The sequence below is a fragment of the Elephantulus edwardii genome, unplaced genomic scaffold (genome assembly GCF_000299155.1).
Source record: "Elephantulus edwardii isolate Elephantulus edwardi_28Jun2011 unplaced genomic scaffold, EleEdw1.0 scaffold00063, whole genome shotgun sequence".
Taxonomy (NCBI): domain Eukaryota; kingdom Metazoa; phylum Chordata; class Mammalia; order Macroscelidea; family Macroscelididae; genus Elephantulus; species Elephantulus edwardii.
This window is the reverse complement of record NW_006399813.1, coordinates 5,974,517-5,993,263: the sequence shown is the minus strand read 5'-3', so window position 1 is coordinate 5,993,263 and position 18,747 is coordinate 5,974,517. Positions and strand designations below refer to the sequence as shown.

At 44.9% G+C, this 18,747-nt stretch overlaps 1 protein-coding gene across 3 annotated transcripts in view; it reads right to left on the bottom strand.

The window, feature by feature from the left end:
* The window catches only part of SRGAP2 (SLIT-ROBO Rho GTPase activating protein 2), a 306,462-nt gene that overhangs the window by 27,485 nt on the left and 260,230 nt on the right, over positions 1 to 18,747 (bottom strand). For all 3 annotated transcript variants that reach the window (XM_006887926.1, XM_006887927.1, XM_006887928.1), the window contains exons 13-16: positions 10,611 to 10,671; positions 5,006 to 5,083; positions 3,968 to 4,102; positions 1,138 to 1,243 (exon numbers count right to left, since the gene is read on the bottom strand). In XM_006887926.1, the coding sequence (XP_006887988.1) occupies positions 1,138 to 1,243; positions 3,968 to 4,102; positions 5,006 to 5,083; positions 10,611 to 10,671 (380 nt within the window). The remainder of the gene's footprint in view (positions 1 to 1,137; positions 1,244 to 3,967; positions 4,103 to 5,005; positions 5,084 to 10,610; positions 10,672 to 18,747) is intronic.

Sequence of the window (18,747 nt, the reverse complement as noted above, 5' to 3'; positions counted from 1 at the left end):
GGGAATGCCTTTAACCTCTCTCCATTAAGAACAATGTTGGCTCTTGGGTTTTCATAGATACTTTTTCTATGTTGAAGAAATTCAGTTGAGGGATTTTTTTAATTCAAAGCAGCTAAATGCTGAATTGGGGTTCAAATACTGGAGCATATGTGCTGTATGGAGGTAACAGCCTGCACAGCTAGCCCTTTAAGGCTTGGCAGGGCCAGCAGGAGGGTTAAATTATGGTGTGTGTACCCCCAAAGGGTGCCAAGCAGGGGCTGCTAATTCAGCTAAATATCACCAACACACAGATATTCCCACACTGTGCTTGTTCCCGGAGTGTCAGATTCCTGTTCTGCTGTCTACTTAAAATAAGTGGGACTTCAGATAAGTGTGCCCACGTTGGTAATTTGTCTTGATTTCTTCCTCCATATGTTCTGTATGGCATCACCGTCTCCTTGTTGCTCATGCCAAAAATGTCAAATTGTGCGGCAATCTAAATCTCTCTTTCTTCACCCTCTTCATGCAAATCATCATCAGGTCCTGTCTGTGCTAAGCTCAAAATATACCCCAACCTGACTGCTCCCCGTCACCTCCCTGAGCACCACGCCAGGCCAAGCCACGTCATGTCTAGACACTACAACACCTCTTCATAGGTCTCTCTACGTCTCCTGATCTTCTCCAGTACACCTTCCACACAGCAACTGGAGGGGTTCAGAATAAATATGTAACTTAGGGCTGCATGTGCTTTTGCTTAAAACCTCTCGACTGCTTCCCTAATCCAAGCCCAATACTGTATCTCCTCTTTCACTTCCTTTAGGCTGAATGAAACTCGGACACTTCTCAGAGAGGCTCCCTCACCATCCCATCTCTCGCCTCTTGCCCCATTTAGACTCTGAATTCTCTCTCCTCTTTCTGACCCTTCTATATTTTTTCACTAACACACTTAGGACTATAATCTGCTATTATCCGTCTCTCCTCCTTGTCTAAAAGGTAAGCTACGATGTCAGGGCTTCTGTCTCTCAGGGCTTTTTTACAGCCTAGAACTCTCACAGCAGGTGTGATCAGTGTTCAGTTAGGATAAACACACAGATACAGGTGGGTCCTCATGTGAACTTCCAGCAACCCACGCCAAAGCTCCGTGGAGACACTACTCACTGATTGAGGAAGGCAAAGAGGTATCTCATGATGATCAGAGTGGTTTTGGGCAGGACCAGCAGGACTTTCCGGATGTGCAGTGCTCGCTCCTGAAGGTTGTCCATTGCTGAAAGAAGACGACCATGTTATTCTCCCCTGTGACTGAGACCCCAGAGAGTCAGGTTCAGAAGTCCCTTCCTTCCTCTCTGCAGGTGGAACAGGGAGAACATTCAGGTGAAGCCATGCAGGGAAAGGCTTTCATGCCTGTGGGGCTTCTGAGACCCGCACATGCTGAGCTCCAAGCAGTAAGTCTGCAGGACTCAGAGTGTATGCGCCATGGACATAAAACAGCCTATGGGTCTTCTGAGACCCACATATGCTGAGCTCCAGGCATTAACTTCGCAGGACTCAGAGTGTATATGTCATGGGCACAGAACATCCCATGGGGCTTCTGAGACCCCCCCCCCCCATATGCTGAGCTCTAGGCATTAACTCCACAGGACTCAGAGTATATGCACCATGGGCACAGAACATGCCTGTGAGGCTTCTGAGACCTGCATATGCTGAGCTCCAGACATTAACTATGCAGGACTTAAGAGTGTAAGCGCCATGGGCACAGAATATGCCTGTGAGGTTTCTGAGATCTGCACAACCTGAGCTCCAGGCATTAACTATGCAGGACTCTGGGTGTAGGTGTCATGGGCATAGAACATCCCTGTGGGGCTCGAGACGCGCATATGCTGAGCTCCAGGCATTAACTCTGAAGGACTTCGAGTGTATGCGCCATGGGCACAGAACATGTCTGTGGGGCTTCTGAGACTCGCATATGCTGAGCTCCAGGCATTAACTCGGCAGGACTTAGTGTATGTGCCATGGGCACAGAACATGCCTGTGGGGCTTCTGAGATCTGCACAACCTGAGCTCCAGGCATTAACTATGCAGGACTCTGGGTGTAGTTGTCATGGGCATAGAATATCCCTGTGGGGCTCGAGACCCGCATATGCTGGGCTCCAGGCATTAACTCGGCAGGACTTAGTGTATGCACCATGGGCACGGAACATGTCTGTGGGGCTTCTGAGACCTGTATGTGATGAGCTCCAGGCATTAACTACGCAGGACTCAGGCTGTATGTGTCATGGGCACAGAAGAGTTTGGGTGTGTACCCTACTCTTCTTACAAAAAACACATAGACAAGGGACTATGCATAACTCTGTGATTGCTCAATATCTGTCCTGGAGGGCCTGCCTGTGGGGAAGGAGAGGCTGGGCACAGCACCTCATCCTTTGGGGAAGTTAGACTCACCTTTCCTTCCCTTATCTAGAGTGAGCATGAGCTATGAGAGATCGCTGGCAAGTCCCTGAGAGGACTGATAACCTAGGAAGACCAGAGCAGAGGCCTGGCCGGTGTACTGTGGACAGGCCATGGCAGCCAACCCAAACACCACTACTGTACCTACAGATATTATTTGATTTGTTGGTATGTGCTTTTGGGTAAGAAAGAACTGAGAAGAGTGGATTAAAAGGATGTGTACACATCAAGAAAAGAACAGGTTAACCAAGTCATCTTGTACATAACTAGTACTATCTGGTAACTCAATTCAGTTTAAGATGTGTTATCTAGACTCAGTTCTGGGGAAAGGCACAGCCAGAAGAATGCATATATTTAATCATCTACATACCTTATTGTCACTGTTGTTGCTGATTGCTGTGGAGTCAAGCACGACTCACAGCGACCCTGTGAACAAAAGGCCTGAAGCCTTTCTGTAACTATCAACAGTCATCAAAGTTCATACTCTCATAAAGGCGCACATCAACGAATGACAAAGCAGGGCAGTTAAGTCTCCTGCATGCTCCAGGGCCTTTCTCTCTCAGAATAACCAAGAAAGGAATAGGCATATGAGGCATAGACTGAGTCATAGGGAAGTCGGGGCCAGGAGGACTGTGGCTGCCCAGGGAAGGGGAATTCATCGCTGCAAAGGCACTACCCACTCCAGTCACTGGCACCATCATTCAGGTGGGTCTGCTTCCAGAAGGACCCAACGGGAAGAACCAGGGTGTTCCAGTATTGTTAGCTAGAAATAACTTAAGCCCCAAATTTTGGGGTTTATCTAACAAAGATGAGGAAGCTCTAGTGGCTTAGTGGTAAGGAATTGCATTGCTAATGCAAAGGTATACAGTTCAAACCCACCAGCTATTCTGTGGGAGAAAGACAGGCAATCTCCTCCTGTGTGATTAACTACCCCTGAAAACTCACTGGAGGGTCAATGATGAGTCAGTTTGACTCAACTGTACATAACAACAAGATAAAGCAAGTAATGGGAAAATGCCATATTACTACCTACAAATACACAGAGGACCTGAAGTCCCAGAAGAGCACATACTAACATATCTAGCAAGAACCTTCATGCTTTGCTTAACACATTGCCACAAATGATGGTAATACATAGTAAATAAAAAAAAAGCGCTTCTAAGCACAGTCGTCAATTTAAGTGTGTGGCAACCTGTTAAAGTACTAGATGGGGAACCCTCACTGCTAGGCTTTTTCACCACAAAAGCACAAGCCCTAATGTATAAGCACCAAATCATTGAAAAGGGCTCTATCTTTTATACGAACAAAAAGGCATTTTACTGAAGGAGATGCAAAAACATTTAAGACTGAGGCGAGTCAGAAAGAAGAAAGGCCAGGAGTCCTGACTGGTGATTCTAGACTCCTTATGGAAAAGGGGAAATGCTACCGAAAAGTGCGTCAGAACAAAGGCCCCATGGACATTTTTTTTATCCGTGCTACATGATTTGGGAGGAACCTCCAGGGCTGTGCCCAGAATCCAGTCTGAGGCCACATGAGTACGTACTGACGCAGGCAATCAGGTCGTGGAAGATGTCCTTAGGGAAGAGGGGGTGTTCCAGCCCCCGGAAATAAAGCTTCAACACACCAGCTATGGAGTCCATGTCATGGTCGTTCTGGTCTCCAGCCAAGGGGTCTTCTCCTGGGGAAGAGCAAGGTCCCAAAATAGAAAAAATGAGAAAGGCAAAAAATATGGAGGGGGATGCAGCAGTGCAGAGGAAGGGGTGACCTATCTATGTCCTAGTCCTAGTCTATCAGCTGTCTGTCCAGCATCATGGCTCCATGTGGAATGGACCAGGAAACAGATCAAGCAAAGGCCACTGAGGGTCAGGGGCCCTGGGGCCAGAGGAGGGGCAGGAGAGCTCAGCAGCTCAGTAAGCTCTTCTGTGCCAGACTAGCTGAGGGACATTCCCTATGGGCTGGGCTGGGCTGTGCAGTGGCATCTGCCTCTCTCTCAAGAATCCTAAGAGCAAGCAGGCTGGGCCAGAGCTCCTGGGGGAGGAAAACGAGGCCGGGGAGGCGAGCCCCTCCCGCCAGCAACAAAGGACACCTACTTACAGGAGAACAATCATGCCGGAGCTCCCTATGGAAAATTTCATATCAGATGTAATTAGATTTAATGATAGGACCAACCTCAAATTGAAACTATATATATCCATTACAGTGACGGAAATTGCCAAAGCTTGCCCATTACCTTAATTGCCCACAAGATAATAAATGGGCTCCGATGAACAGGCGCATTAGCCCTGGTATTAACTGCCACCAAGGGCTCTGGCTGAAGCCATAAACCGCCCAGCCAGCATAGTTAACTTCTTGGGTTTCGGAGATCATCGCAGGAGAGAGGCAGGTGAATGGGGCCAAGGAGGAAGGACGGAGCTGGGGTGTGCCCCAGTAGTTTCTCCCTGCGTGGGCATGACGCCAGGGTCTACAGGGCAGCAGGTGTCTTGGCTGAAGATGGGACAAGCTGGCTTCCTAACTCTGGGGACCTCCAGGGGGGAGTCAAAAGAAGAGTAGGGAGGAGGGCCAGGCCGGCCTATCCCCTTACCTCTCTCGAAGGCGTTTTTGATGTCATTCACTTCCACCTGGGATCCTGACACCCGGAAAATTCCTTCGTGCTGCAGTCCTGGAAAAAGAGACCAGGAAAAGGGGTCAAAGAGAAGGAAAAACAAAGTCAGCTCCAGGCTTTCTGGACCGTGTCTCTCCCCAGCGCACAGTCAGTCTCCCTGAGGATCTGGTCCTCAAGTCTAAAGAGGAAGGATGCCCAAGGATGTTAGGAAAACCAATCACTGGAGTGATCACTGGGTATCAAGGAAAGTCCCTTCCCCTGCTTTTGCCTCTCTGTTCCCACCTGCAAAGTGGGACGGACAGACGACCCTCATGTCATCTTAGCACCCAGCGTCAAGACCTTCAACAAAGGCATGGCAGGCAAGACGCTAGAGACCAGGGGGGGCACTTTTCAAAAAGGCTGAATAAGGAAATCAAACACTGTATGATCCCACCTACACAAGATATCTACCACAGACAAGCATACAGAAATCAAAGTGCTTTCGAGATTACTTACCAGGGGTGTGAAGGCGGAGAGGAGAGAAAGGGTGCTACTGGTAGGCCTTTGCATTTTTGTTAATGGTGGGGAATAATTTGGAATTGGATGGTGGTAATGGGTGCAAAAGGTGATAAATGTGACATGTGTCGGGGACTGTGCATATAAAGAATGTTGAACTGGCAAATGTTTTATGTTATACCAGTATCTATATATACACTTTTAAAAGAAAAATAATATTTTAGTGTTTTTTTGTGAAAGTTGTTTATATAGCAAGTTAGGGTCCCATTTAACAACTACCATATACTGTTCAGAGGAGTTGATTACATTTTCCACAATATTTTACCACTCCCATAAACATCCTCCTGAATTGGCCCCTTGCAGTTATCTGGTTTCTTTGACTCCTTACCCTTTTCATCTCTGCTCTATAGTAACTGGACCATTACGTCTGTTACATACAGTTTTACCACAAGAAAAGAAACAAAACAATACTTGCTGCTAATACACGCTTTCCTAGAAATCAACTGCTGTCTTCATGAAACCGGTTCATTTCAAGAGGGCTGTCCTTTCCCAGATGAGGGGACTGATGCGCTATGACTGGCCCAGGGTTTGTGTGGGCTCAAAGCCAGCTCTTCGGATTGAAACTCTGCACTCCATCCCCACACCTGGCTACCACGCTAAGCTCATGGGGGTCTTCTGGAATGAACACACAGAGGGTGGAGGCCACCTCTGCTGATCTGAACAGGGATATGATCACAAAGAAAACTGCAAAACCCCTAAGAAATCTCTGCATTAGTGCTGAGTCCAGGAGCTGGGCTCAATCTCTGATTGAGAGAATCCTGCATCTCAATCTTGGGCATTCTGTCAAAACCCTGCTTTCAGGGCACAATCCTTTAAAACACCTTGACAAGGCAGAGAAATATAAAACAAAATTAGGAAAAGAAAACGCAGCTATGCTACATTTTGTTCACTGTTTTGGGGCTACCATCTTTAGGAGGGGGCATCCGTCCTTTGTAGGTAAACCATACAGTCCAGGGATGAAATCTTGAATTCAGTTGAAACAACCGTAAGAACTAAGAGGGGAAAATGTAATTTCCAGGCTTGTATAGGACTCAAATTGTCTGCTCCTCTATGGGAATCTCTAGAATATTTAGGATGTCATCATAGGATGTCTCATAGGATGCAGGCAATGTCACAAACAACCCATGAGTAACAACACAATAACACCATATTAGTTTCATCAATGGGATGTAAAAGGCAGAAATACTGCTCAGACATAAAAGATAAACAAGTATTTACATTTGGAGAAATAGCCACGTACTCATAAAAAATGCAGCTTTAATTGAAGGAAATGGTCACATCAGAGTGCAGGTTACTGGGACATCCTCGCTTCGTAAGAGAAGAGCTTTTTTTTTTTTTAAATCTAATTTTTTTCTTAGTAGTGTAGACCGTTAACGAAAGGCAGTCATTGCTCAGGGTCCAGGACAAGGAGGAATTAGCTGGTGAGGGGAATGGAAACCAAGCAGTGGGGCTGAGACACATTCAGTTCTTTCACTCTGATTTGCTTTTTCCTCAAGAATCTAGAGAGTCCAAGTTAATAGAGGAGACACGATTTGACAAAGGAAGGTGAGAATGGAGATGCAACCCAAGGGATGCAATCCATGCCACTGAATTATATGTGTAGACATTGAATTGGTGCATGTGCTACTGCATATATCCCTCAAAACATAGAGAAAATAAACTATAAAAAAGCCTGCAGGACCTTATACTGAGTGAAATAAGTCAGTCATAATAAGACAAATACTGTATAAAAAAGACCATTTTCATAAAAAGCTGTAGAAAAATTTACATACATATCCAGAGGGAAGGATTCTAGTATAGTTACCAGGGAGAAGAAAAGGGAAGAGTAGAAAACAAAGAGACAATAAACATGTATTAATGTGGGTGACAAAAGACAACGTGGAATGAATGGATGATCAGACACTGTGTGTTTTACGTGATATGGGACAGAATGTGTACTAATCAATGACTGAAAACACCCAACATGGTTCGCAAACTTTTAAATAAAAATTTTTAAAAGAGGTTACAAATAGACACTCAGATAAACAAAAAAGTAACTGTGGTTTAGAAGGCCACTGTGTGTTCTTATTTAACGGACTAAATTTTCATAGCATCTAATCTGATGATTCTGAAAGCAGGAACACTAAGAAATGAAGTTTCTAGAAAGCAAATGGGAAAACCAGTTGGCTTTCTATTACAATGCCGGTCAGCCCTCACATGATCAACATCACACATCCTTTTTTTAAATTCCCCCCCTACTTCTTTTGTGTGCACATGATAATATAGAAGCATAAATCTGACGCTACTTGGATGAGTTATTTGGAAATGGCACAAACGTCTGTTTTGCACTGGACCCATGTGTTGCCAAAAGCTGCTCTCCTAGAGGATTTTTCCATGATTGCTACCACAGCCACCTCCTGCTCATATTACTTTTACTTTGCTCCTGACTTTAAAAAAATGGGTTGTTGGGGTTTGGTTTTGTTTTTAATAAAAGCCAAGACACATGATTCAGCCTCAGTTGTTCTTACATCTCTGCCTTTCTTTTAAGCTTTCCTGGGTCACAGGGACAATGGGCCTCAGATTTCTAAAATGGAGACTGCAGCAGTAACTCCTTCCTAGAAAATATGAACAGAGTATAAAGGTGTAAAATTCCCAGCATTTTCCATGTGGTAGGCCCTTGAGATTGACAAGGGTTCTGAACCTGCCATTATAGGCATATAATACAACACATTTAACTGTAAATTTTAGGGAGTTCAGAATATGCTAAGTTGTCCCAGTTGGGGGAAAAAATCAATTCAGCTGAAAAAATGGGGGGGGGGGTTATGAGCAGCAACTACATTCTGAAAATATCGTATCTGGAACCTGTCCCAGGCCCACCTCAATGGCTCAAGCCCTGGTCCAAGCCACCAGTCTGGTCTCCCCTCACTCCTGCAGCATTAGCCTTCTACCCGCTCTGCCTGCTTCCACTCTGGTCTTACTCTGCGCAGCAGCCAAGGATTCCTTACAATGACCACTTTCTGCTCCAAACTCTCTAATGCCACCACCCCCTCTCACTCAGGATAAAACCCAAGCATCTACTCGGTCAACAACTGCCAGCCTGGACCTAGGAGTGTGCGCCCAGCCCCATCTGTCGCTTGACTTGTGACTCACCAGCCACTCTGGGCTTTTGCCTGCTATTCCTTACACACACCAAGCACGTTCCTTGTCCTTTGCCCTCGAGGTCCCTCGTCACAAAACAATCTTCCCTAATATTCCCTTGGCTTTCCCCTGGAAAATCGTTTAAGTCAGTGTCTTCTCCCCATGCCATCCCTCAGTTTCATCTTGTATGTTACCCAGCAACATTAGACATCCTGCATAGTAACTTATCAACCGATTATGTTTATCTGTCCAGTAGAATAAAAGATTCATGGGGGCAGAAATGTTTACTTGGCACACAAGATCACATATACTTTTTCGATGAATAAATCAATGAATGAAACTCGTAGATATACAAATTGGTGTTTAGACTCTCTTCTCCCTATTGTCCCTTGAGCACAAATAGTTCTTCCCTAATCTACGTTTGGACTTCTCTTTGTCGACTTCTTGACTAATGATACTATCATTAGTATCCTGTGAAATTTCTAACACCGCTAATCTAAATTACTGTGGTCACCTTTTTTTTTCTTTTTAATTTTTTCTTTTCTTTGATTATTTTGTGTGTGTGTGTGTGTGTGTACACCATCAAATGGGATCTGATTGGTACAGGAGGAGATTACCCCTCCTTCTCCAGCACAGCATCTGGTGGATTCGAACCATGTACCTCTGGGATTGCAGTGCAGCTTCTTGCCACTAGGCCACCAGCACTCTCTTATGTGATCACCTCCTTTTACTAAACTTCACATGCTTACTTATTTTGTCCCAAGTGCATTAGGAAGCCACAGAAAGACAGTACTGTTTCTGTTTCCCTACTTAGTAATGCATGGTGTTCAGCTCTGATTAAGGCTTGATAAATATTTGTTGACTGTTCAACAGAGTGATATACAAGGTTGTTACTTCAAGTGAAAGGAGATAAGACTAAGAAATTGTAGTTGATTACAATGAGATAAGCCATGAACATCCCAAGATAATTACTATTCTAAAAAAGCATCCAAATAATACATGTCCTCAGCTTATAGGAAAAGAGGAAGGCTGGGGGGGGGGGCAGGGGGAAGCAGCTGCCTCTGACTTCTGACCAGCCACTGTCTTTAGCCTCATTTTCCAGAGAACCATTTCTGCGCCTTGTCCTGTTACCAGACAGAACACTATCTTAGGAACAATTTCTGATGTCTGATTCTTAGAAATCGCTATTATCTCAATCACAGACATCTGTGCTTTCTAAACTCTTGGAAATATCAATGCTCTGGCATTTTATCTCCACTCCTTAATTCTAGCCAACCAGACCAGTAGCTGGTGAGGGAAGTTTATGAGACTTGGCTAGGCACAAACAAGAGACAGCATGGCTTGACTTCGGCACGAGCAGCAGCAGCCAGCCAGCCCTGTAGCCTCTCAAATGGTGGCTACAGCTTTAAGACCATTTGCTCACTGAGCTCTTGGGGAGATTGAATTGAGTAAGATCAAACCAGAACACAAACTGAATGCTATTAGGAAGCAACGCCACATTAGACAAGGAGTCTCAAGCTAGCCTGATGCAGAAAGTCAATGTTATAAAGGGTGAGCTCTGTGCAGTGGGAGATATCTACATGTGCAAAGACAGTGAGTAATGGCAAATCGCTACCGCCACGTAGTGCTAACTGTACTTACTCACACGACAGCTGTAATTTAGAATTCACTCTCAAGCTAGAAAAGGGAGGGCACGGTGAGTGGCACTGGCATTTTGGGTCAAAACATACAATTATCTTTGTCTGAATGTTTAGGAGTGGCCATTCTGAGATGGCAAACACCCAAACAAAGATTTTATTCCTTTACTGTGCGTCAGGATGGAAAGCCAACCTCTATTCTTCGTTGACAAAGAATTCTTGGAAGTCCTTTCCAATCTTTGCACAAATATGGGCAAGGCTGTAATTCTACTTACCGTGTCTGCTGATGAACCGGATACAACTTTCTACCACCAGAGGAATTGCCTGGCTGGAATCCTGAAAAGCCAAAGAGAAACCCAGCATTAGAATCTTTGAACAGGGATGGCCCGGGGTCGGAGGGAACGTGTCTTGGCCGGATCAGTGGCTAGCCCATGGAGAAGCAGCCTTTCCTCCCAGCACAAGAGCACTCACGCCACCATGGACCTGAACTCTATGTACACACCTTAGCCTCACGAACTGAACTGATCATATCATCTTTTATCCCTAACTCACTCCCCATTTTCAGCCACTCAACCAACCTGCACATTTTGTCTTTTAAATCTATTCTCAATTCTCTCCATCTTTACTGCCCTCACGCAGGTGAAGCTATCGCTATTTCAATCAGTGTGTCCCTGCTCCCATCCTTGCTGTCCTCCAATCCATGTTCGTCTTCCATTGCGCAGTGGTTGGGTGGTCTTTTCCTGTTATTATTTTTTAATTTTAGGGAACGCTTGATGATTTTGCAAGTTGTCATTGTACAGAGACCATGCTATAACCTTCTCTGTATCAATCCAGTGTTAGTATCTGCGCTTCACTAACTGAACACTTGGTGCTCTTTTAAAAGGCAATTCTCATCATCGACTCTCTAGGTTAAAATCGCTCAGTGAAATCCCATTGCTCTCTTTACATAGCCCTGCCTGCCCTGGATTCCGCCTCTGCTTCCCCTTTCATGTCTTTCCACTCTTCCCACACCATCTGTCTGGTGCAGGCACACTGGCTGCCTTTCTGTTCCTCAGAGAACTCTGCCTTCGCCTCGGGCTATGAGCTGCTCTTCATGCCAGAATGTGCTCCTTACCCACGACTCTCTGTCTCTTCTTTTAGCAAACTGCTAGGCAGCCATGAGGTCTCAGTGTAAATAGTCTTCCACAGGGACCCTTTCCCAGACTCCACAAAGGGGTCAGAATCCCTGTCTACGGGACCACAGTGCCCTCTATTTTGCCTCACTTTGATTTCGATGTTAATTAACTGTGAAGATGGAAATATTTGCATTTGACACCACTGCAGTTCAACCTTCCCAAGGGCACATCCTATCCATGCAGGTTCCTGGATGTTCGGGGCTGGCCATGAAGCCTCAGACATCACAGGTATTTGTCTAACAGCCACAGAAGGCAGCTGCAAGCACCAAAGGAAGCTCTAGGTAGGACACTTTCTTGGCATAAAAGGTAGGAAGGAGAAGAAAAGCTCTTAGAAACAAAAGGGACTCACTAGTACTAAGCCTAGGCGCAAGACCTCAAGATGACTCTTTGCTCTGCCATTTGCTACATGACCTTGCTCAAGTCATTCAACTTTTTTGGCCCTCAACTTGCCCTAACCGAGAGAGAGAGAGAGAGAATGGATGGTGCTGAGAATAGCATTTTCTACTGGCACATGAAAATTAGTGCTTCCACTTAGAGAGGAATTTGTGGAGGTGTTGGGCCATAGACTAAGTTCTTTAGAGGTTTAGTCCTGTTACAACCCAATGGGCTATGTATTATTATCTTCATATTATAAACAAGGAAATGGAAGCCCTAGAAAGGTTAAACAGCTGGTAAGCAACAGCACACAGATGGCAAGTGGCAGAGCCAGATCTTAAAACTCAGGCAGGGTCCCTCCCACCACCACTCAAACTGCATCATAAGACCTTGGCACGTAATGCCCGGTGTGCACACCAAACATCACTAACGTCCAGTAGGCTTTTTCATAATGCAGTTAAACCACAACAGTTCAGTCCTGGAGAACAAGGAAGTCAGAGAGAGGGGTATGGAAGCTGCCGGAAAGTGGAAAGGACTTTAGAAGTGAAGGACAGAGACTAAAGTCTCAAGCAGGATGGGACCTGTGTGCCCTTTCTCCAGGCCTGTCTGTTCCCCAATCCTGGCTCTGAATTTTCAGGTAGCCAAGGGGTCTGGTCACTACTGAGGAAGCAGCGCGGCCTCATGAAATCAGACTGAGGACAGTACTGGCTTGCTCTCTAGCTCTCACCCTTGCTGGGAGCCAGGGATGCTGCCAATGGGATTCAGTGGGTGCCAGGGTGAGCTGAGGTCAATAGGTCTTGCCAATGCAAACGCCCATCCCTTTGGCCCTCAGACCTGTCTGTTCCAGCTCTCTAGCCAGGCGGCCAGCATCTGCCCTTGCGTCGGTTCCACGGACTTCACTGGCCAGCCCAGGGTGATTGGGAAGGAAGACGTTTGGTCCTCATTCCTTGGTCATCATGAACAAAGTGGGATCCACTATAAGAAAAACAAAACTCCCCCCTCCTTTCTAAAATTATGCTGGTGAAGGGGCTGCTATTCTATTTTTCATTTATTAAGAGTGAACAGTCACAGTAGGGAAATATGAGGGTATTTTTTTTCAGGTTTTCCTGGCCCTAAATGGTCACGCAGATGGTAAGTGGCACAGCCAGGACTTGAACCCAGGCAGCGTCCCTCAACATGAAGGAGATCATTGCCCAAGCATAACTTTATGTTGACTTTGCTAATAAGTAAGAATAGACACATAACTGTTTTTATTTAGCTTCATCTCACCCTCGCAGGGTAGCAGATATGTATCCAGAAAGTTGGTGGTTTGAACCTACCACCTACTCGCTCCATAGGAGAAAGATGGGTAGTTCTTTCCCATAAAGATTCATATCTTGGATACTTGACAGACAGTTCCTACGAGTCAGAACCGACACGATGGCAGTGGGTGCGTTTTGGTTTTGGTCAGCACAAGAACAGATGACTCGAAGCCTGTTCCAGGTCTTAATAACTGCACACATAGCAAATGAAGTGACAGTGATGAAGAATTTGTTGCTGAGTAGGGTTTGCCTCAAACACTTCAAAGTGAGGGCAAATTTACATAATACTGAAAGACAAGTACAAGCCGTCAGTAAGGTGGGTGTTCATTACCCGGAATTAACTATACAAAGATGCAGAAGAAGGCAGGCTGGGAAGCTCACAGGCTACACAAGAGCAAAATACAGCATGGACTTACGGGAAATGAGATAGCAATGCCTACTTAGGGGGAAGTATGCAGGGTTTGGCAAGAAGTTGGGAATCAAAGACATGAACCTGCAAGCTGATGGTTACCACCAGCACATCAGTTGATTCCAGAAGGATAATCTGTGGCTGGCAAGGTGGATCCCAGAAGACCTATTAACTAACCTGCAGAACAACATGCTAGTCGACGGCCATACAACCCTGATTGCGCCTGATCTCAGAAGAGTGTGCTCCCAGTGCCCTCTTTTAAGCGTGAGCAAAAACTGGGCAAAATCACCAGGTGCCAGATCCTCTTCCTACCCTTCTCTCTCTCTCTCTATGATGTTTCTAAGCATCAAATGAATGTCCCATGATGAGCCACTGCACTCAGGTAGTGCGCACAAAGGCGTCACCATTAACTCTGCATACAGCTAAACCGTGCAACTTTTCTTTCTTGCCTTTATATTTTTTAAACCATTTTCAAAATTGTGATTTGCATGAAGGTGTAACAAAGTAAGCAGATTTTTATTTCATCATTCAAACTCTTTGTTCTAGAAGTAATTTCATGATCTGTAATGTAATATCACTCTTCCCATTCCCTTCCTATGATTCTGATTTCCATTAATTTTTCTATTCCTCTCTGTGCCTTTTCTTTCTTTAGTAATACTGTGCTGATCATCCTCTTAATGCCTATTATCTACTAACTAATTTTCATTCGACTCTGCCTCTACTCCTGTCCTTGCATCAACCAGTAATAATTATTTCTGTGCATAAATCTTTCTTTAGCTTTTTTATAACGGTCCTATATATATTTATTCTTTTATGACTGACTTATTTGACTTGGCAAAATTAAATGCATCCATGTTACACAGTGTCTATCCAATTCTGTATTATTTCTCAGAGCTGCAAAGTACTTCATTATGTGAACATATAAGTTTATCTGTTTGTTCACTAACCACTTGGATTATTTCTGTCTCTTTGCTATTCTAAGTAATGCTGCAATGAACATGTACATTAATACATCTGTTCATGTCATAGCTCTTATTCCTTCAGGATCTATACTTAGCACTGGGATTGCGGGATTGAATGATATTTCTATTTCCAGTTTTTTAAAAATGTGTCAAATTTGATGCAGTTTCTTATCATGTTTTGATTCATCACCTCTGTTGACTCCTTGATCTCTATCTCTCCCCCTCAGTTTAATTCTATTTTTGTAATATTTTGTTCATTTTATTTCAAGGTTGGAAGAGGGTCTTTAAGAACAATTAGGCCAACTTTCTATCTAATCAGATTAAGAGTGATGGTGGTTCAAAGGCAGAATTTTCACTTTCCATGCAAAAGTTAGCTTAATTTCTGACTAATGTGCAGCCACCACAGGTCTGTTAGAAGGGACATGTGAGTCGCTGGGATGCTGAACTGGTTGGTTTAAATCCTGATGAACACACCTCACATGCAGTCACCACAGGTCTGTTAGAGGGGACATGTGGGTCGCTGGGATGTTGAACTGGTCAGTTTAATTCCTGACCAACATACCTCACATGCAGTCATGTGAGTCGCTGGGATGTTGAACTGGTCGGTTTAATTCCTAACCAACATACTTCACATGCAGTCACCACAGGTCTGTTACAGGGGACATGTGAGTCGCTGGGATGTTGAACTGGTCTCAGCAGAACATCTAGACTAAGAAAGACTAGAACATCTAGACTAAGAAAGAAGAGGCAGCAATCTGCTTCTAATAACCAGGCAATGAAAACTATGGATCATAACGGTCTACTCCAAAGTTAATTACCAAGACTGAGCAGTGTTTTATTCCAGTGTGCATGGATTAGCAACAAACCGAGAGTGGGAAGGTGGCAGACCTGAGTTAGAAACACAGGAGAGCAGGAACCCAGAGGGCTGCAGGAGTGAACAATCAGGAGGCACCGATAACTCCTCGACAGGCTGTAGTTTGACAGACTTTCTCATGAGTGAGAGGGTTAAAGTTTCTTGTCAAGTACTAGTTCTTTAATATCGTTGACAGAATTTTGTTTTCACCAAAGGAGAAAATTCCTAACACTTGATTCAACATGCATTATGAGAGGACAAACAGAAAGAGGTCAGGGATAAGATTTGAATCCTCAGTTGCTGTTGTTATGTGCCATCAAGTCACCTACAACTCATAGAGGCCCTATGTACAAAAGCCCTAAACCCTGCTCTATCCTGTGCCAATCTCATTGTCTCTGACACAACCATCCCGATCACCCCAGTCACTCAATCAATCTACCTCATAGAGGGTCTTTCCTCCACCCTACCAAGCATGATGTCCCTCTCCAAGGACCAGTTCCTTCTTACAACATGTCCAAAGTATGTCAGAGGCATTGAAAATTAGGAGGGATCTCGCAAAAGGGAAATAGGTAAGTTAGGGGAGATGCTAAGGAAGTTCAAGAGTGGTGAGGAAGGTGAAGAAACAGATGTGCAGAATAGAATGCCAACTTGAAAGATTCAATGTCCAGTCAGCCAACTTAGGAATTAGATTCAAAGACTAGAATGACAGCCTCAGAGAGAAGCAGCATGCTGAGGGAGCTCTGCTGGTGTGGTCTGTAGGGAACTGAGCTAACCCAAAGGCCATGTCTCTCGGATGGTTTTAATCATCAAAGACGGTCAATCTCTTCCTATACAATTCACAGACTTAGAAACCCTCTGGAGGGTGAGCTGTGACTTGGCTCCAATTTGATGGCAATGGGTTAAGCGGAAGGAGAGAAAGATTTACCTAAGGGAAGACAGCCAACAAGATAATAATATGGAGAGAAGTCCAGAAAGGGCCAAGCCTAGGAAAAATGTCTAAGAGAACAGAGAAAGAATCAGCAGAGGAGATACAGAAGGAACAATCAGGAGAGAGAAAATGCTGGAACTTGAAGGGAATGAGGAAGGCCTAGAAGCCTAGAAGCAATAACCTAGGTATCTTGTTTAAAAAACCTGGAATAGTTTAAACCTAATTTTTGCTAAATCTGGGATAATTTAAACCTAGCCTTTGCTAAACCCATTAAGAAAACTAAAAAATAAATGCTACCAGATTTTTCATCTTGTTTGGCTGAATTGCCATAAATAAATATTTACCTCCTAATTACTTACACACACAATTACTTATCTCCCAAACTGCCTATTTCTTTACCCGCCTGTCCATCTGAGGAAAACTCTTATACTGAACCACCATCAGATTTGAGTTACTGGAGAGACACTGGGGCAGCAAGATGAAAATCCACCTGATGGAGATTTCTTATGTATCCTGGAGCTTCTACACAAATCTTGTCGTGGTCGTCAGGTTGATTCAGACTCACAAGACCCTCTGTTGGGTTTCCAAGGCTGTAAATCTTAATGGAAAGGGACTATCTCTCTCCCAAACCTCTAGAGAGGCACAACTTTTGGGCCTGCAGCACAACACTTAACAGCCTGTGTCATCAAAGCTACTTAAACACAATTTTTTTTAATGTTGTGTACCACTGAGTCGGAACCGACCCATAGCTGACCCTCTGGCGGGTTTTCAGAGGCAGTTAATCACATGAGAGGAGATCGCCCATCCTTCTCCCATGGAGCAGCTAGTGGATTCAAACCATGTGCCTTCAGGATTGCAGCACAGCTTCTTGCCACAAGGCCACCAGAGCTCCCTTAATCTAAAATTTAAAACTAAGTAAATATGCTTCACCTACAACTGCTTAGGTTCACCAGGATGTGAGCGAGATGGGTGCTGTTCCACTCCAATGTCCGGGGAGTCCAAGCCAGAGAGCCGGGCCCCTGTCAGCACAGGATGACTGCCTTCCCACCTCAAACCACTGTCTCCACACTCCTGCTGCCAGAGGGGAGGCTGCAAAGCTCTCACACACCTCTATCTCTAAGCAGGAGGCCCCTGTCCTAGTCCGGGAACTAAAAGGAATCAACGTTAAGACCAATTCTGTTCCTGGTCAGAAGATGGGCAACGGCTCAACATTCTACCTCTTAATTCTAAAGTCAATAAATTCTACCTGGCAGGGGCTCTGTTCTTCTTCAGTTTTTGAATGAAAATAAGGGAGAAAAAGGAAGAAACAGAATAAGTGAAAGGAAGAGTACATACAGTGGAATTTTTAGGATAGAAAAAGTCCCTCATTGCATCAGATGGTGTTCTCACTAACAGATCTGCAGCAGAGAGGAAGAGGAAACAGTGACAGACCAGCTCCGACAAGCAGGGCTGTGCCATCCCTGTTCCCCAGCTGGCCCGCCCACTCCCCCGGAGCAGCCAGATCAGCTGAGAAGACGGCTGAAGCTAGAGACGGCGGACACCAGCGAAAGCTCCTGTCTGATACAATTCCTCCTCTCCCTATGGCTGCAGCCGCCGTGTATCATTCAAGATGGTTCTGTAAAGCCCTGTTTATCCCTCCACGCACAGACAAAGGTACTTCCAGGTTCTCTTCACCTGCACCCTGCTAACTGCCAACTGCTTAGCTGGTATGAACTTAGGGCTCATGGGATCATGTCAGTATTTTTCATAAAGCATAATTACAAAGTCAAGTCTGCCACTGTAAAACAACAACAAAACAACTGTAATGGATTTGTTTTAAACAAGCATGAGCACTATTCAGGTTGCCCACGAAATGTGGGTTACTCATGCCACTGGTTGTTAAGATCTCTCCTAATATGCATAACACGATTTAAATACAACACTGAAGATTATGAAGACTTCAGGAGCTCTTGCCTGTTGCCCCTATTACAGACTTCCCTTTGCAGATTTAACGTGTGTTAGGAATACATCTAGACTAACCAGAAGACTAGAAACCAATAAATAAACCAACAGCTGCAAACTTAAAATAAGACAGTGAGCTACTGACATACTAGTCCAGATACAGGCCTCGTGAGGCTTTCTTAGAGCAGTGACATGCTAAGCAGTTCTGGCATCATCTGCCACAGTCAAAACCAGCCCCTAGTATGTGGGAAGGGAGAGCTGGTGGTCTAGTGGCAAAAAAGCTGTGCTGCAAATCCCAAAGGCACACTGTTCGAATCCACCAGCTGCTCTGCAGAAGAAGGATGAACAATCTCCTCCTATGTGGTTAATTTCCTCTGTAAACCTGCCTGATGGTCAGCTACGGGTCAGTTCCGACTCTACGGTACACAACAACAATAAATATGTAGGAAGTAAACTCTGGTGGCTTAG